The sequence below is a fragment of the Phyllobates terribilis genome, unplaced genomic scaffold (genome assembly GCF_046119375.1).
Source record: "Phyllobates terribilis strain yellow unplaced genomic scaffold, ASM4611937v1 Scaffold_4__5_contigs__length_816908805, whole genome shotgun sequence".
NCBI classification, from domain to species: Eukaryota; Metazoa; Chordata; class Amphibia; order Anura; family Dendrobatidae; genus Phyllobates; species Phyllobates terribilis.
Window position 1 is genome coordinate 809829533 of NW_027362764.1, and position 19330 is coordinate 809848862.

The following is a 19330-nucleotide window of genomic DNA, read 5'->3' on the forward strand; positions in this document are numbered from 1 at the left end:
GAGAGGGCGGGACAGGAGGAGGGAAGGGTACAGGGGGGAAGAGGGAACGGTACAGGATAGGAGGAGGTGGTACAGGAGAGGAGGAGGAGGCGGTACAGGAGAGGAGGAGGAGGTACAGGAGAGGAGGAGGGGGCGGTACAGGAGAGGGGTTGAGGAGAGGCGGTGCAGGAGAGGAGGAGGAGGGGGCGGTACAGGAGAGGAGGAGGGAGTGGAAAAGGAGAGAAGGAGGGAGAGGTACAGGAGAGGAGGAGGGGGAGGGACAGGAGAGGAGGGGGCAGGAGAGGAGGGGTGGGACAGGAGAGGAGGAGGCAACGATACAGGGGGAAGAGGGGGAGGTACAGGAGAGGAGGAGGGGGCGGTACAGGAGAGGAGGAGGGGCGGTACAAGAGAGGAGGAGGGGGCGATACAGGGGAAGAGGGGGCGGTACAGGGGAGGGGGAGGAAGAGAGGTACAGGGGAGGGGGAGGAGGAGAGGTACAAGGGAGGGGGGGCAGTACAGGACAAAAAGGGGGGGAACAGGACAGGAGGAGCCGGTACAGAGGGAGGAGGTACAAAAAAGGAGGAGGGGACAGGAGAGAAGGGGTTGGAACAGGGCTGTACAGGGGAGGAGAGGTACAGGGGGGGAGGAGGAGAGGGCGGTACAGGAGGGGGCGGTACAGGGAGAGGAGAGGTACAGGGGAGGAGGAGGGGGGGCAGTACAGGAGGAGGGGGCTGTACAGGGGAGGAGGAGGGGGCGGTACAGGGTGCAAGGAGGGGGCGATACAGGAGGGGAGGAGGGAGCGGGACAGGAGGGGAGATACAGGGGAGGAGAGGGGGCGGTAGAGGAGAGGTACAGGGGAGGAGGAGGGGGCGGTACAGGAGGAGATGTACAGGGGAGGAGGAGGGGGTACAGGTGGAGAGGTACAGGGGAGGAGGACGGGGCGGTACTGGAGGGGAGGTACAGGAGGGGAGGAGGAGGGGGAGAGGACAGGAAGGGGAAGTACAGGGGGAGAAGAGGACAGGTACAGGGGGGAAGTTCAGGAGGGGGCTTTACAGTGGAAGAGGGGGGGTACAGGGGAGGAGGAGGGGGCTGTACAGGGGAGGAGGGAGGGCGGTACAGGAGGGGAGGTACGGGGCAGGGGGAGGAGGTACAGGGGGAGCAGAGGTACAGGGGAGGAGGAGAAAGGGGCTGTACAGGGGAGGAGAGGTACAGGGGAGGAGGAGGCTGCGGGACAGGAGGGGAGGTACAGGGGAGGAGGGGGAGGTACAGGAGTGAAGGTACAGGGGAGGAGGAGGGGTCAGTACAGGAGGAGAGGTACAGGGGAGGAGGATGGGGCTGTACAGGATGAGAGGTACGGGGGGGAGGAGGTACAGGAGGGGAGGTACAAGGGAGGAGGAGGTACAAAAGAGGAGGAGGGGACAGGAGAAGAGAAGGGGTTCGTACAGGAGGGGAGGTACAGGGGAGGAGGAGGTACAAAAGAGGAGGAGGGGACAGGAGAGGAGAAGGGGTTGGTACAGGGGGGAGGTACAGAGGATTAGGGGAAGGTACAAGGGAAGAGGAGGGAGCAGTAAAGGGAAGGAGGAGAGGTACACGGATTGAGGAGGGGGCAGGACAGGACAGGAGGGGGCAGCACAGGAGGAGGAGGGGGCTGTACAGGGGGAGGAGAGGAGGAGGACATGTATAGGGGATGAGGGGGCGGTACAGGAGGAGGAGGGGGCTGTATAGGGGGAAGAGAAGTACAGGGGAGGAGGAGGAGGGGGCAGTACAGGACAGGAGGGGAGGTACAGGGGAGGAGTGGGGGGGCCGTACAGGAGGGGAGGTACAGGGGAAATGAAGGAGAGGTACAGGGGAGGATGGGGAGAAGGCGGTACAGGAGGAGGAGGCTGTACAGGGGGAGGAGAGGTACAGGGGAGGAGAGGAACAGGGGAGGAGGATGGGGGGAGCAGTACAGGAGGAGGGGGCTGTACAGGAGGAGGAGGAAGGGGCGATACAGGGAAGGAGGAGGAGGGGGCGGTACAGGAGGAGGGGTACAGGGGAGGAGGCGAGGGCGGTACAGGGGAAGAGGAAGTGGCGGTACAGGAGGGGAGGTACAGGGGAGGATGGGGCGGTACAGGAGGGGATGTACAGGGGAGGAGGAGGAGGGGGCGGTACATGAGGAGAGGTACAGGGGGGGAGGAGGGGGCGGTACAGGAGGGGGAGGAGGAGCGAGAGGTACAGGAGGGGGCGGGACAGGAGGGGAGGAGGAGGGGGAGGTACAGGAGGTGAGGAGGGGGCGGTAGAGGAGGAGAGGTAGAGGGAGGAGGAGGGGGCGGTACAGGAGTGGAGGTACAGGGAGAAGGAGGTACAGGAGGGAAGGAGGAGGGGGAGAGGGCAGTATAGGGGGGGAAGAGGACAGGTACAGGGGAGGAGGTTCAGGAGGGGGCTTTACAGTGGAGGAGGGAGCGGTACAGGACGGTAGGGGGCGGTATAGGGGGAGGAGAGATAGAGGGGAGGAGAAGGGGGCGGTACAGGAGGAGAGGTACAAGGGAGGAGGAGGGGGGCAGTACAGGAAGAGAGGTACAGGGGAGGAGGGGGCGGTACGGGGCAGGAGGGGGCGGTATGGGGCAGTACAGTGGAGGGGCGGTACGGGGCAGTACAGGATGAAAGGAGGTGGTACAGTGGAGGAGTGGGGTGGTACAGGATGGGAGGGGGCAGTACAGGTTAGGAGTAGGTGGTTCAGGGCAGGAGAGGCAGTACAGGACGGAGGGGGCGGTACAGGAAGGGAGGAGACGGTACAGGACAGGAGGGGGCGGTACAGACAGGAGCGGGCGGTACAGGACGGGAGGTGGGAGTACAGGATGGAAGGAGGCGGTACAGGACAGGAGGGGGCGGTACAGGATTGGAGGGGCGGTACAGGATGGGAGGGGGCGTTGCAGGAGGGGAGGTACAGGGAAGGAGGGAGATGGGGGTGGTACAGGAGGAGAGTGTACAGGGGGGAGGAGAGGTACAGGGGGGAGGAGGGAGAGGTACAGGAGGGGAGAGGAGGGGGCGGGACAGGAGGGGAGATACAGGGGAGGAGGAGGGGGAGGTACAGAAGGGAGAGGTAATGGAGTGGAGGTACAGGGGAGGAGGGGGCGGTACAGAACGGGAGGGGGCGGTACAGGATGGGAGGGGGCGGTGCAGGAGGGGAGGTAAGGGAAGGAGGAGATGGGGGTGGTACAGGAGGAGAGGTGAAGGGGGGGAGGAGGGGGGGAGGTACAGGAGGGGAGATACAGGGGAGGAGGAGGGGGAGGTACAGGAGGGGGAGATACAGGGGAGGAGGAGGAGGAGGGGGAGGTACAGAAGGGAGAGGTACAGGAGTGGAGGTACAGGGGAGGAGGGGGCGGTACAGGATGGGAGGTACAGGATGGGAGGGGGCGGTGCAGGAGGGGAGGTACAGGGAAGGAGGAGATGGGGGTGGTACAGGAGAAGAGGTGAAGGGGGGAGGAGGAGGGGGAGGTACAGGAGGGGAGATACAGGGGAGGAGGAGGGGGAGGTACAGGAGGGAGATACAGGGGAGGAGGAGGGGGAGGTACAGGAGGGGAGATACAGGGGAGGAGGAGGGGGAGGTACAGGAGGGGAGATACAGGGGAGGAGGAGGGGGAGGTACAGGAGGGGAGATACAGGGGAGGAGGAGGGGAGGTACAGGAGGTGAGGAGAAGGGGGTACAGGAGGAGAGGTACAGGGGAGGAGTGGGGGGTCGTACAGGGGAGGAGGAGGGGGCGGTACAGGGGGAGAGGTACAGGAGGGAAGGAGGAGGGGGGAAGTATAGGGGGAGGAGAGGACAGGTACAGGGGAGGAGGAGGTTCAGGAGGGGCTTTACAGTGGAGGAGGGGACGGTACAGGACGGGAGGGGCGGTACAGGACGGGAGGGGGCGGTACAGGAGAGGAGGAGGAGGGGGCGGTACAGGAGAGGAGGAGGGGGCGGTACAGGAGGAAAGGTACAGTGGAGGAGGAGGAGAGGGCGGTACAGGAGAGGAGGAGGGGGCGGTACAGGAGAGGAGGAGAGGGGGCGGTACAGGAGAGGAGGAGGAGGGGGCGGTACAGGACGGGAGGAGGAGGGGGCGGTACAGGACGGGAGGGGGCGGTACAGGAGAAGGAGGAGGGGGCGGTACAGGACGGGAGGGGGCGGTACAGGACGGGAGGGGGCGGTACAGGAGAGGAGGAGGGGGCGGTACAGGACAGGAGGGGGCGGTACAGGATGGGAGGGGGCGGTACAGGAGAGGAGGAGGGGGCGGTACAGGACGGGAGGAGGAGGGGGCGGTACAGGACGGGAGGGGGCGGTACAGGAGAGGAGGAGGGGGCGGTACAGGATGGGAGGGGGCGGTACAGGACGGGAGGGGGCGGTACAGGAGAGGAGGAGGAGGGGGCGGTACAGGAGAGGAGGAGGAGGGGGCGGTACAGGAGAGGAGGAGGGGGCGGTACAGGAGAGGGCGGTACAGGAGAGGAGGAGGAGGGGGCGGTACAGGAGAGGGAGGAGGAGAGGGCGGTACAGGACGGGAGGGGGCGGTACAGGACGGGAGGGGGCGGTACAGGAGGAAAGGTACAGGGGAGGAGGAGGAGGAGAGGGCGGTACAGGAGAGAAGGAGGAGGGGCGGTACAGGAGAGGAGGAGGAGGGGGCGGTACAGGAGAGGAGGAGGAGGGGGCGGTACAAGAGAGGAGGAGGGGGCGGTACAGGAGAGGAGGAGGAGGGGGCGGTACAGGAGAGGAGGAGGGGCGGTACAGGAGGAAAGGTACAGGGGAGGAGGAGGAGGAGAGGGCGGTAAAAATGATACTTTCGGATTTTCCGCTAGTAGTAAAGATGGCGCGGCCGGTTTCGATCACATGACCGGTGACGTGGCAATGGGAGGAGCCTGATGCGGCTAGAAAGGAGAAAAACAAAGATGGCGGCGTGAGTGGTCGGAGCGGAGATGTCCGAGCAGCGGGAGGAGCCGGGGCCCATGGCCTCATCTTCCTCTGCCGAGCACGAGGACCCTCCTGGCGGCGCGGGCCCGGCCAGACTCCTCCTGCTGCCCCCCGAGCAGGACCAGGACTGGCCCCCCAAAAAGCGGCTGCGGGTGGAGGCGGAGCCCGGCAGTGTGCGGCTGGAGGAGCGGCTGTACTCGGTGCTGTGCTGCACGGTGTGCCTGGACCTGCCCAAAGCCTCGGTGTACCAGGTGAGGGGCCGGACCTGCTGCCCCTCCCCCCCCCTGACACAGCCGCCCCTCCCCCCCCTGACACAGCCGCCCCTCCCCCCCTGACACAGCCGCCCCTCCCCCCCTGACACAGCCGCCCCTCCCCCTGACACAGCCGCCCCTCCCCCCTGACACAGCCGCCCCTCCCCCCGACACAGCCGCCCCTCCCCCGACACAGCCGCCCCTCCCCCGACACAGCCGCCCCTCCCCCCTGACACAGCTGCCCCTCCCCCCTGACACAGCCGCCCCTCCCCCCCCTGACAACAGCCGCCCCTCCCCCCCTGACACAGCCGCCCCTCCCCCCCCTGACACAGCGCCCCCTCCCCCCCTGACACAGCCGCCATCTCTCTCCCCCCTTACACAGCCGCCCCCTCCCCCCCCCTGACACAGCCGCCCCTCCCCCCCCCTGACACAGCCGCCCCTCCCCCCCTGACACAGCCGCCCCTCCCCCCCTGACACAGCCGCCCCTCCCCCCCCTGACACAGCCGCCCCTCCCCCCCCTGACACAGCCGCCCCTCCCCCCCCTGACACAGCCGCCCCTCCCCCCCTGACACAGCCGCCCCTCCCCCCCTGACACAGCCGCCCCTCCCCCCCCTGACACAGCCGCCCCTCCCCCCCTGACACAGCCGCCCCTCCCCACCCTGACACAGCCGCCCCTCCCCCCCCTGACACAGCCGCCCCTCCCCCCCCCTGACACAGCCGCCCCTCCCCCCCCCTGACACAGCCGCCCCCCCCCCCCTGACACAGCCGCCCCTCCCCCCCTGACACAGCCGCCCCTCCCCCCCTGACACAGCCGCCCCTCCCCCCCTGACACAGCCGCCCCTCCCCCCCCCTGACACAGCCGCCCCTCCCCCCCCCTGACACAGCCGCCCCTCCCCCCCCTGACACAGCCACCCCTCCCCCCCCTGACACAGCCGCCCCTCCCCCCCTGACACAGCCGCCCCTCCCCCCCCTGACACAGCCGCCCCTCCCCCCCTGACACAGCCGCCCCTCCCCCCTGACACAGCCGCCCCTCCCCCCCCTGACACAGCCGCCCCTCCCCCCCTGACACAGCCGCCCCTCCCCCCCCTGACACAGCCGCCCCTCCCCCCCTGACACAGCCGCCCCTCCCCCCCTGACACAGCCGCCCCTCCCCCCCCCTGACACAGCCGCCCCTCCCCCCCCCCGACACAGCCGCCCCTCCCCCCCCCCTGACACAGCCGCCCCTCCCCCCCCCCTGACACAGCCGCCCCTCCCCCCCCCCTGACACAGCCGCCCCTCCCCCCCCCCTGACACAGCCGCCCCTCCCCCCCCCTGACACAGCCGCCCCTCCCCCCCCCCCTGACACAGCCGCCCCTCCCCCCCCCTGACACAGCCGCCCCTCCCCCCCCCTGACACAGCCGCCCTCCCCCCCCCTGACACAGCCGCCCCTCCCCCCCCTGACACAGCCGCCCCCCCTGACACAGCCGCCCCTCCCCCCCCTGACACAGCCGCCCCTCCCCCCCCCTGACACAGCCGCCCCTCCCCCCCCCTGACACAGCCGCCCCTCCCCCCCCCCTGACACAGCCGCCCCTCCCCCCCCCGACACAGCCGCCCTCCCCCCCCGACACAGCCGCCCCTCCTCCCCCCCCTGACACAGCCGCCCCTCCCCCCTCGACACAGCCGCCCCTCCCCCCTCGACACAGCCGCCCCTCCCCCCTCGACACAGCCGCCCCTCCCCCCCCCCCTGACACAGCCGCCCCTCCTGACACAGCCGCCCCTCCTGACACAGCCGCCCCTCCTGACACAGCCGCCCCTCCTGACACAGCCGCCCCTCCTGACACAGCCGCCCCTCCTGACACAGCCGCCCCTCCTGACACAGCCGCCCCTCCTGACACAGCCGCCCCTCCTGACACAGCCGCCCCTCCTGACACAGCCGCCCCTCCTGACACAGCCGCCCCTCCTGACACAGCCGCCCCTCCTGACACAGCCGCCCCTCCTGACACAGCCGCCCCTCCTGACACAGCCGCCCCTCCTGACACAGCCGCCCCTCCTGACACAGCCGCCCCTCCCCCCCCTGACACAGCCGCCCCTCCCCCCCCTGACACAGCCGCCCCTCCCCCCCCCTGACACAGCCGCCCCTCCCCCCCCCCTGACACAGCCGCCCCTCCCCCCCCCCTGACACAGCCGCCCCTCCCCCCCCCCTGACACAGCGCCCCTCCCCCCCTGACACAGCCGCCCCTCCCCCCCCCCTGACACAGCCGCCCCTCCCCCCCCCTGACACAGCCGCCCCTCCCCCCCCTGACACAGCCGCCCCTCCCCCCCCCTGACACAGCCGCCCCTCCCCCCCTGACACAGCCGCCCCTCCCCCCCTGACACAGCCGCCCCTCCCCCCCCCTGACACAGCCGCCCCTCCCCCCCCCCTGACACAGCCGCCCCTCCCCCCCCCTGACACAGCCGCCCCTCCCCCCCCCCTGACACAGCCGCCCCTCCCCCCCCCCCTGACACAGCCGCCCCTCCCCCCCCCCTGACACAGCCGCCCCTCCCCCCCCCCCTGACACAGCCGCCCCTCCCCCCCCCCCTGACACAGCCGCCCCTCCCCCCCCCTGACACAGCCGCCGCTCCCCCCCCCCTGACACAGCCGCCCCTCCCCCCCCCCTGACACAGCCGCCCCTCCCCCCCCTGACACAGCCGCCCCTCCCCCCCCTGACACAGCCGCCCCTCCTGACACAGCCGCCCCCCCTGACACAGCCGCCCCTCCCCCCCCCGACACAGCCGCCCCTCCCCCCCCCTGACACAGCCGCCCCTCCCCCCCCTGACACAGCCGCCCCTCCCCCCCCTGACACAGCCGCCCCTCCCCCCCCTGACACAGCCGCCCCTCCCCCCCCCCTGACACAGCCGCCCCTCCCCCCCCCCTGACACAGCCGCCCCTCCCCCCCCCCCCCCCCGACACAGCCGCCCCTCCCCCCCCCGACACAGCTGCCCCTCCCCCCCCCCTCGACACAGCTGCCCCTCCCCCCTCGACACAGCCGCCCCTCCCCCCTCGACACAGCCGCCCCTCCCCCCTCGACACAGCCGCCCCTCCCCCCCCGACACAGCCGCCCCTCCTGACACAGCCGCCCCTCCTGACACAGCCGCCCCTCCTGACACAGCCGCCCCTCCTGACACAGCCGCCCCTCCTGACACAGCCGCCCCTCCTGACACAGCCGCCCCTCCTGACACAGCCGCCCCCCCCCCCCTGACACAGCCGCCCCCCCCCCCTGACACAGCCGCCCCCCCCCCCTGACACAGCCGCCCCCCCCCCTGACACAGCCGCCCCTCCTCCCCCCCCCTGACACAGCCGCCCCTCCTCCCCCCCCTGACACAGCCGCCCCTCCCCCCCCTGACACAGCCGCCCCTCCTCCCCCCCTGACACAGCCGCCCCTCCCCCCCCTGACACAGCCGCCCCTCCCCCCCCTGACACAGCCGCCCCTCCCCCCCCTGACACAGCCGCCCCTCCCCCCCCTGACACAGCCGCCCCTCCCCCCCCTGACACAGCCGCCCCTCCCCCCCCTGACACAGCCGCCCCTCCCCCCCCTGACACAGCCGCCCCTCCCCCCCCTGACACAGCCGCCCCTCCCCCCCCCCCTGACACAGCCGCCCCTCCCCCCCCCCCTGACACAGCCGCCCCTCCCCCCCCCCCCTGACACAGCCGCCCCTCCCCCCCCCCCTGACACAGCCGCCCCCCCCCCCTGACACAGCCGCCCCTCCTCCCCCCCCTGACACAGCCGCCCCTCCCCCCCCTGACACAGCCGCCCCTCCCCCCCCTGACACAGCCGCCCCTCCCCCCCCTGACACAGCCGCCCCTCCCCCCCCTGACACAGCCGCCCCTCCCCCCCTGACACAGCCGCCCCTCCCTCCCCTGACACAGCCGCCCCTCCCCCCCCCTGACACAGCCGCCCCTCCCCCCCCTGACACAGCCGCCCCTCCCCCCCTGACACAGCCGCCCCTCCCCCCCCTGACACAGCCGCCCCTCCCCCCCCCCCCTGACACAGCCGCCCCTCCCCCCCCCCCTGACACAGCCGCCCCCCCCCCCTGACACAGCCGCCCCTCCCCCCCCCCTGACACAGCCGCCCCTCCCCCCCCCCTGACACAGCCGCCCCTCCCCCCCCTGACACAGCCGCCCCTCCCCCCCCCTGACACAGCCGCCCCTCCCCCCCCTGACACAGCTGCCCCTCCTGACACAGCTGCCCCTCCTGACACAGCTGCCCCTCCTGACACAGCCGCCCCCCCTGACACAGCCGCCCCTCCCCCCCCCTGACACAGCCGCCCCTCCCCCCCCCTGACACAGCCGCCCCTCCCCCCCCCTGACACAGCCGCCCCTCCCCCCCCTGACACAGCCGCCCCTCCCCCCCCCCTGACACAGCCGCCCCTCCCCCCCCTGACACAGCCGCCCCTCCCCCCCCCCCCGACACAGCCGCCCCTCCCCCCGACACAGCCGCCCCTCCTCCCCCCCCCTGACACAGCTGCCCCTCCCCCCTCGACACAGCCGCCCCTCCCCCCTCGACACAGCCGCCCCTCCCCCCTCCTGACACAGCCGCCCCTCCTGACACAGCCGCCCCTCCTGACACAGCCGCCCCTCCCCCCCCCTGACACAGCCGCCCCTCCCCCCCCCCTGACACAGCCGCCCCTCCCCCCCCCCCCTGACACAGCCGCCCCTCCCCCCCCCCCTGACACAGCCGCCCCTCCCCCCCCCCTGACACAGCCGCCCCTCCCCCCCTGACACAGCCGCCCCTCCCCCCCCTGACACAGCCGCCCCTCCCCCCCCTGACACAGCCGCCCCTCCCCCCCCCCGACACAGCCGCCCCTCCCCCTCCCGACACAGCCGCCCCTCCTCCCCCCCCCCTGACACAGCCGCCCCTCCCCCCTCGACACAGCCGCCCCTCCCCCCTCGACACAGCCGCCCCTCCCCCCTCGACACAGCCGCCCCTCCCCCCTCGACACAGCCGCCCCTCCTGACACAGCCGCCCCTCCTGACACAGCCGCCCCTCCCCCCTCCTGACACAGCCGCCCCTCCCCCCTCCTGACACAGCCGCCCCTCCCCCCCCCTGACACAGCCGCCCCTCCCCCCCCCCTGACACAGCCGCCCCCCCCCCTGACACAGCCGCCCCTCCTCCCCCCCCCTGACACAGCCGCCCCTCCCCCCCCCTGACACAGCCGCCCCTCCCCCCCCCTGACACAGCCGCCCCTCCCCCCCCTGACACAGCCGCCCCTCCCCCCCCTGACACAGCCGCCCCTCCCCCCCCTGACACAGCCGCCCCTCCCCCCCCCTGACACAGCCGCCCCTCCCCCCCCTGACACAGCCGCCCCTCCCCCCCCTGACACAGCCGCCCCTCCCCCCCCCTGACACAGCCGCCCCTCCCCCCCCCTCCTGACACAGCCGCCCCTCCTGACACAGCCGCCCCTCCTGACACAGCCGCCCCTCCTGACACAGCTGCCCCTCCCCTGAAAAAAATTTTCCTTCCATAGTGAATATATCCCCTCTCCCACCGTGACTGCCACCTCACCTTGCCTGCGACCTCCCTCCCGAGCTCGCCTCCTGACCCTGCCTGTAACCTCCCACCTCCCCCGAGCTCACCTCCCCTCCAAAGCTCACCATCTGACACTGCCTGTGACCTCCCTCCCGAACTCGCCTCCCGACCCTGCCTGCGCCCTCCCTCCCGAGCCCTCCCTCCCGGGCTCTCCCTCCCGACCCTGCCTGTGACCTCCCTCCCGAGCTCGCCTCCCGAGCTCGCCTCCCGAGCTCTCCCTCCCGAGCTCGCCTCCCGAGCTCTCCCTCCCTCCCGAGCCCTCCCTCCCTCCCGGGCTCTCCCTCCCTCCCTCCCGGGCTCTCCCTCCTTCCCTCCCGAGCTCTCCCTCCCTCCCGGGCTCTCCCTCCCTCCCTCCCGGGCTCTCCCTCCCTCCCTCCCGGGCTCTCCCTCCCTCCCTCCCGAGCTCTCCCTCCCTCCCTCCCTCCCGAGCTCTCCCTCCCTCCCTCCCTCCCTCCCGGGCTCTCCCTCCCTCCCGGGCTCTCCCTCCCTCCCGGGCTCGCCCTCCCTCCCGGGCTCTCCCTCCCTCCCGGGCTCGCCCTCCCTCCCGGGCTCGCCCTCCCTCCCGGGCTCGCCCTCCCTCCCGGGCTCGCCCTCCCTCCCGGGCTCTCCCTCCCGAGCTCGACCTCCCGACCCTGCCTGTGACCTCCCTTTGTGCTCTCCGCACATCTCCCTTTGTGCTTTATGTTCTGTACAAGATCTCTGCTGGCTGTCAGGGAATAGATTATGCCCCATCTTGACTTGGTTCTATTCGCACATCTGATGACTTGTTACAGTGTGTCAGTGCAGGATTCAGGCCGGGTGTGTCCTGTCCTAGGCTGCCCTGATACACTGTGAGCAGCAGCACGCGGTCAGGGAGCTCTGGATGTTCCGGTCACTGGCCGCTGGCACAGATGTACATGGGACTGCCTGTGGCCCCGGACTGACCGTCTGCCGTGCTGCGGAGGGCTTGATGTGTTTGGGGCCTCACGGACTTGCCTTCTCCACAGTGCACCAATGGACACCTGATGTGCGCCGGCTGCTTCATCCACCTCCTGGCCGATGCCCGGCTGAAGGAAGAGCTGGCCACCTGCCCTAACTGCCGCTGTGAGATCAGCAAGAGCCTGTGCTGCCGAAACCTGGCGGTGGAGAAGGCGGTGAGCGAGCTGCCCTCCGACTGCGTCTTCTGCATGAAAGCTTTTCCTCGATCGCTGCTGGACAGACACAAGAAGGAGGAATGTCAGGACCGGTACGAGCTGCGGAGCCGAGGGAGGGCTGGGATTACGGGGGGGCCTATGAATACCCCTAGGCTGCAACAGATACTGAGGGTTTATAAGGGGAGTGGTGACGGTGACCTATCTGCACTGACCAGGAGGGCACCGGAGAAGAAGCCGGACGGGTCCTTTTGCCCTTACATCACTAATCCCCTTCAGTGGGCGGGACCTGGTGATGCCATCTCTGGGGGAGGGGCAGTTGTGATCCCACCCCCTTCATGGCTCATTATCATGTGCGGTGGGAGGCTGCAGCGTGGCATTGGCATCAGAGGTGCCACCTACGTCTTCTGAGGACGGCCGTGGTGAGCCCTTGGTGGCCTCATCGGTGTCCTCAGAGTGTAATCAGATGAGGGTCCTCGTGTCATGTGGCTGGTAATATGTGACTGTTCTGTCTCCGCAGGGTCATGCAATGTAAATATAAGAGGATCGGCTGCCCGTGGCAGGGGCCATACCACGAGCTGACCGTGCACGAGTCCGAGTGCTGCCATCCCACCAAGACCGGGAATGAGCTGATGGAGATCCTGGACGAGATGGACCAGTCCCACAAGAAGGAGATGCAGTTGTACAACAGCATCTTCGGCCTGCTCAGCTTTGAGAAGATCGGATACACAGGTAGGGTGTACCTCAGTGCTGCGCCGAGTTGCCCGTGGGCTACCCGAGCGGATGACACACACGTGTTCTTGTGCATGTCACTCTTCTGCTTTGTAGGTGTCGGCAGAGCCTGTGAGGAGCCTGGGTACCTTGTGGTAGTCCAGCGTCGCCTTCATGGTTTGTAGGGTAAGTGTCACCAAGGACATGAAGAGGGCAGCTGTCACTGAGACTCAGCTGCTGATCTTTATGACGTGACCCTTGGGGTAACGGTCTCCTTGCTGGCACGTTCTCCATGTAGAGTGGCCCCGCCGCTGGCCCAGCGTTCTCTTGTCTGTGATGTTGAGGACCAGGATGAGAAGATGAAGAGAAGCCCCTATGTATAAGAAACGCTGGGCCCCGCATGTACAGGCAGTGCTCCCCCTGGTCAGTCCGGTCGTGAATGTGTCTCTGGTTTGGTGGGAGGTAAGGCCGCTCTACACCTGGAGAATGGAGAATGTGGTGTCTGCGTCCTACAAGACGTACAGAAGTGGCCACCGCTCGCCTTGTGATCACCGCCAGGAGGTCCTGTGTCCCGGGGCTCTCCAGCGTTCTGCGGGGATGGAGCACAGGGGCGAGCTTGCAGCTGCTCTGTTCCCTAGGTAGGTACAGCAGGGGGCACTGACATTGGGGAGCCCCTGTACTCGGTGCCTTCCTACTCCTCCCTCTAGGCCTCTCTTGCTCCTCCAGATTAATGAGTGTTAATATGGGGTACGTTGGTGGCCACCAGGTGAGTGTCGCAGCCACCTCCTCCCGCACTTACATAGATGCTCTTGCTGTAACCTTGTGCCGTTGCCTCCGCTCTAGTGGACTGGACTTGTGTGTAGGTGGAAGTCTGCACCGCCTCTTCCGGGGTGGCCGCCTGGACTGTCATTGTCTGTAGACCCTTAATGTGACTTTCTCTAGCTCTGTACCAACAACTGCTTGAAATAAACATCTTTATTTTGTGAAACGGACCTGTCCGTGTGTTCTTGTAAGATCTCGCCTCTGAGCGCGCTGCGATAAAACCCGAGCTGTCACCGGAGGAGGAAGGTCGCAGGGGCCGGGTAACCCGATGCTGGAGACACCATCACTGGCCGTCCTTGTATTAGTAATATTGGTGCCCGACCCTGCAGCACGTTATCCCCGGAGGCTGGATGTCTTTGTATTAGTGGCCAGTGGGCCACGGTCACACATGATGTACTTTTTGTATTTTGCCTGTGTAGTTAGTGTATTCATCTCCCTTTCCCCTTTTATGAGGCAGGGCAGTGCAGAAGCCACCGCCAAGCGTTCATCGGGCACAGGTAACATGGTGTAGTCGGGGGTCTTGTGCCGCGCACATCTGCACCAGGTAACTGTCCTCTCCTTTTTCCTCTCCTCCTGTCACAGAGGTCCAGTTCCGACCGTACAGAACAGACGACTTCATCACCCGCTTGTATTACGAGACGCCGCGCTTCACCGTTCTAAACCAGACCTGGGTGCTGAAGGCCCGCGTCAACGACTCCGAGAGGAACCCCAACTTGTCTTGCAAGCGAACCCTCTCCTTCCAGCTCATCCTAAAAAGCAAGGTCAACTCCCCCATGGAGTGCTCATTTCTGCTGCTCAAGGGCCCCTATGATGACGTGAAGATCCACCCGGTCATCTACCACTTTGTGTTCACCAATGAGAATAACGAGACGGAGTACGTTCCGCTGCCCATCATAGACTCTGTGGAGTGTAACAAACTGCTGGCTGCAAAGAACATCAACCTCCGGCTCTTTATATTCCAGATACAGAAGTGAACCGTACTTACCTCAGCCTCCTCCCCAGCTCCAGACCCGTCCATCCACTTACATGGAGGCTCCCAGAGTCCGGGAGGCATTTGTGTTTTCTTTTTAATTAATTTGCTTTTAATTAATTTGTAGGTTGCATGTGTCTGTAGAGATTTCTGCGCTCAGCCCCGTGGTCCCTCTCGATTATGTCTTCCTTATCCAGCATCTCTTTATCCCCTCCATCTTTTATTTTTGTCATGAATGGTATCAGTATTTCTGGATTTGAAGTGTTATTGCTCCATGCACCCCGTGCTGGGTGGTGGAAGGCAGCAATCTGCGTGGATGTGGTCGGGGTCGGGCTTCATCCCCCTCACGCACGGTTAGATCTGTCTCGGTGTGGTCGGGTTCCGTCCTCTCCTGGGCACGGTTAGATCTGTCTCGGTGTGGTCGGGTTCCGTCCTCTCCTGGGCACGGTTAGATCTGTCTCGGTGTGGTCGGGTTCCGTCCTCTCCTGGGCGCGGTTAGATCTGTCTCGGTGTGGCCGGGTTCCGTCCTCTCCTGGGCGCGGTTAGATCTGTCTCGGTGTGGCCGGGTTCCGTCCTCTCCTGGGCGCGGTTAGATCTGTCTCGGTGTGGCCGGGTTCCGTCCTCTCCTGGGCGCGGTTAGATCTGTCTCGGTGTGGCCGGGTTCCGTCCTCTCCTGGGCGCGGTTAGATCTGTCTCGGTGTGGCCGGGTTCCGTCCTCTCCTGGGCACGGTTAGATCTGTCTCGGTGTGGTCGGGTTCCGTCCTCTCCTGGGCGCGGTTAGATCTGTCTCGGTGTGGTCGGTCGGGTTCCGTCCTCTCCTGGGCGCGGTTAGATCTGTCTGGATGTGGCCGGGTTCCGTCCTCTCCTGGGCGCGGTTAGATCTGTCTGGATGTGGCCGGGTTCCGTCCCCTCTTGGGTGTGTTAAGTTAAATCCATCTGTGTGTGGTCACCCTCTACCCCTCTCCAGCTCGGTTAGATCCATTTTCGTGTAATCACACTCCACTCCTTTGTGGCTCGGTTAGATCTGTCTTTGTGTGGTCAAGCTCTATCCCAATGCAGGCTCAGTTAGATCTATTTGGTTTTGATCGGGCTCCCGTTCCATTGCAGGCTCGGTTAGATCCATCTTCGTATGGACTGGCATCACGAGCTCGGTTAGAACAGTCTGCGTGTGGTCAGGTTCATGGTCGGGTTCCCATCCCATTGCAGGCTTGGTTGGATCCATCTGCATGTGGTCGGGCTCCCGTCCCATCACAGGCTCAGTTAGATCCGTCTGCGTGTAGTCCCGCTCTACCCCTCTCAGGCTGGGTTAGATTCGCCCAGGTGTGGTCAGGCTCCATCCCATCTCGGGCTCTAGTTAGATTCGTCTGGTTGTGGTCACACTCCACCCCTCTGTGGCTTGGTTAGATCTGTCTTCATGTGGTCATGCTCCACCCCATCCCAATGCGGACTCTGTTAGATCCATCTGGGTGTGGTCGGGCTCCTGTTCCATCGCAGGCTAGGTTAAATCTGTCTGTGTGGTCGAGCTTTCTTCCCATCTCAGGCTAGTGGGTTATGGCCATGCTTCACCCCTCTCCGGCTTGGTTAGATTCGTCTATGTGTGGTCAGGCTCCCTCCCATCTTGGGCTTGGTTAAATCTATCTGCGTGTCTTAAGGCCCCTGTCCCATATCAGGCTCTGTTAAATCCACCTGGTTGTGGTTAGGATCCCATCTTGGGTTTGGTTTTAACCATCTTCGTGTACTCTGGCTCCCTTCAGATCTCTGGTCAGTTAGATCCTTGATTTTCAATCTCGCATCCCATCTCGAGTTTGGTTTGAACCATCCGGATGTTGTCAGGTTTCCATGCCCTCATTGTGTCAGTTAGATCTGTCTGGATGTCGTTGAGATCCCATCTTGAGCACGGTTAGATCTGTCTGCGTGTGGTCTGGATCCCATTTCAGGCTCAGTTAGATCCATCTGCAAAGGATTGTGATCCCATCTTTTGATTGGTTATGGTGTGGATGTGGTCAGGCTCCATCCCATCTCTGCTCGGTCAGATCCGTCTGGATGTGGTTGGGATGTCATCTCTGGCTCGGTTAGACCCACCTGAATGTGGTTGGGATCCCAATTCTGGCTCGGTTAGATCTGTCTGGATGTGGTTGGGATCCCATCTCTGTCTCGGTTAGATCCGTCTGGATGTGGTTGGGATCCCATCTCTGGCTCGGTTAGATCCGTCTGGATGTGGTTGGGATCCCATCTCTGGCTCGGTTAGATCCGTCTGGATGTGGTTGGGATCCCATCTCTGGCTCGGTTAGATCCGTCTGGATGTGGTTGGGATCCCATCTCTGGCTCGGTTAGATCCGTCTGGATGTGGTTGGGATCCCATCTCTGGCTCTGTTAGATCCGTCTGGATGTAGTTGGGATCCCATCTCTGGCTCGGTTAGATCCGTCTGGATGTGGTTGGGATCCCATCTCTGGCTCGGTTAGACCCGTCTGGATGTGGTTGGGTGACCTTTCCTAGCCTGAGTGCGGTGGGAACCAGTTGGATGTGATTCCATCTCTCGGTCGGTTCCTCCTGATTTGTTGAGTCGTAGGAGAATGTCCGTATCATGCAATGTAAACTTCATCATGGTGTCTTTCACTGACTGAAGCTTGGGGCTCTCCACTTCTTCTTGTTGAGTTCCTCCTTAATTTATTTTAGGTCTGCCATGGCTCATGGGTACATAGGGATGGATTGGCAAACCTCGGCAGAAAACGCCACCAGTGTAGGCTTGAGGTTGCCATGCACGTAACACATACAGTCACCTCGCCCCTACAGCTGCTGTCACCAGGGTGCAAGTCTATGATTTGGGTAATGGAGATGTCCTCCCGCCGAACGTCTCAGCCCTTCCCCCCCACAATTTACATTCTTCGTGCCTCCCTTTAGCCACTATTATAATCCTGAGGTTTCCGCATGACGTTGACTTTCGTGCGCCATTCAGTAGGTGACAGACTTATACTCCTTGCACCGCACGGGCCTTGTGCCAAGTTAGCGAAGCCCAGGAAAGTGACTATAAAATGTCACCTGGAAACGACTCATTATGGGACACAATACGACTTGCACTGGGGTCATAACCGGAGGACCCCTTTAAGTTGGTATGCACAGAGCACGATGTGGTGGGAGATCATGCTTTTAGATCGGTCGTGACGACACGTAGATGGCGGAGAGCATGTTACTACATCCAGCAGGGATAGTGGTCTCCCGGGTCAGTCACGGAGTGGCATGTTAATAATGACATATCCTTTGCGAGGTCAGCCCTTTCTGCCGGGGGCTGCTGCCGGCATCGCCACTTCTCCGGAGGTGACCACTGTATCTCCTGTTATCCGTCTATAATCACACTGCCTTGCTCCTAGAGCCTCGTTAGTTTTAATTAGCTGTTAATATCAATGTCCCTGGACCCTGATGGCCGGCGAGCAGCAGGCCCGGCCTCGGAGTCTAGGTCTCTGGATGTTTTACTTTATATTACTTTTGGCTGATAAATAAAAATGGTTGCTGCAAACCATTGGTGGCTGTGCTGTCCTCTCTCCCGCATGGTTTTCGCTCTATGGAAAAGGGCATCATCGACATCTCGCAGACCCTGCCCTGTGATAAGAGTGATACCTCCTTTTATTAGAGGGACCGAAACAGGTGACACTGTGGACACAACCCTAAAAAAATCATGTCCCCAGCGGTACAGCTGCGCTCCTGCTCCAATTACCAGCCGTCCATGGGTACAAGCGATTCCAACAGAAAACTCTGGGTCCGTGGTGACCTCTGTGAACCAAGCAATTAGTGGGAGTGATTGTGTGAATGCTCTTGGCCTGACATGGTGAGTGTAATAATCTGGCAGCCGCAACCTTAAAACCAGGGAAACCACAAGTTCATACATTAATTGTCTTTAACAGAAGCATTATGTTTCCACCACAACCAGTGGTCTTCATCAGGCTCAAGAAAACACTTATCTATAAATTACCTCTTCACAGGAAACAGCTCACTCATCCAATAACCTAATTAGTAATTTGGTAACAGACATACAAATCATTAAAGGCAAAATAGGTCATCAATAGAAGATCGGCTGTCAGGTGAGTTGTTTCTGTAACAATGCTGCTCAGATGTAGTCATGAATGGAGCTGCTGAGTGTTGCTCCAATCAGAGTGTAGCGGCCACTGCCGACTGCTGCGGCTCCGATCAGAGTGTAGCGGCCACTGCCGACTGCTGCGGCTCCGATCAGAGTGTAGCGGCCACTGCCGACTGCTGCGGCTCCTATCAGAGTGTAGCGGCCACTGCCGACTGCTGCGGCTCCTATCAGAGTGTAGCGGCCACTGCCGACTGCTGCGGCTCCGATCAGAGTGTAGCGGCCCCTGCCAGTTGCTGCTGCGGCTCCGATCAGAGTGTAGCAGCCACTGCCGACTGCTGCGGCTCCGATCAGAGTGTAGCGGCCCCTGCCAGTTGCTGCTGCGGCTCCGATCAGAGTGTAGCGGCCCCTGCCAGTTGCTGCTGCGGCTCCGATCAGAGTGTAGCGGCCTCTGCCAGTTGCTGCTGCGGCTCCGATCAGAGTGTAGCGGCCCCTGCCAGTTGCTGCTGCGGCTCCGATCAGAGTGTAGCGGCCCCTGCCAGTTGCTGCTGCGGCTCCGATCAGGGTGTTTCAAGAACAGCTGGTTGTCGGACTGATCTGCTGTTGATGACCTGTCTTGTAGATGGTTCTTCAGTACCATGTACCCCGACATACCTTTTTACAGGAGTTAAGAAAGGAATCCATGTACAAAGAAAATACTTCATATAAAAACTCACCTACAATGGTGCCTCACTTCCCAAGACGCCATCGACCTATGTTGTCCAACTGGGTGGACTCGTGACCCACTGCGGACCCTCCATCTGACCGCACATATGATGCACCTAGTTGCCTATTTGAACACTGTGACTAATAATGACCCAGAGCGGAAAGGAGACAAACATCTGCATTAGGAGCGTTGTATCGTCCTCTCCAGCACGAGACGCCGTG

At 64.7% G+C, this 19330-nt stretch overlaps 1 protein-coding gene across 1 annotated transcript; it reads left to right on the plus strand.

Annotated features, from left to right (window-relative positions):
- The first annotated feature begins 4741 nt into the window (after positions 1 to 4741).
- Positions 4742 to 17841, plus strand: ZFTRAF1 (zinc finger TRAF-type containing 1). Its single transcript, XM_073680091.1, has 4 exons — positions 4742 to 5154; positions 11687 to 11925; positions 12351 to 12562; positions 13946 to 17841. The coding sequence occupies exons 1-4, from the start codon at positions 4909 to 4911 to the stop codon at positions 14335 to 14337; spliced, it is 1089 nt and encodes a 362-aa protein (XP_073536192.1). The 5' UTR covers positions 4742 to 4908; the 3' UTR covers positions 14338 to 17841.
- Positions 17842 to 19330: the final 1489 nt, after the last annotated feature.

Coding starts and splice junctions, on each gene's coding strand:
- ZFTRAF1 (XM_073680091.1), top strand. CDS start 4,909: ATGTCCGAGCAGCGGGAGGAGCCGGGGCCCATGGCCTCATCTTCCTCT. Junction 11,926..12,350: donor AAGGAGGAATGTCAGGACCG/GTACGAGCTGCG, acceptor CTGTCTCCGCAG/GGTCATGCAATGTAAATATA. Junction 12,563..13,945: donor TGAGAAGATCGGATACACAG/GTAGGGTGTACC, acceptor CTCCTGTCACAG/AGGTCCAGTTCCGACCGTAC.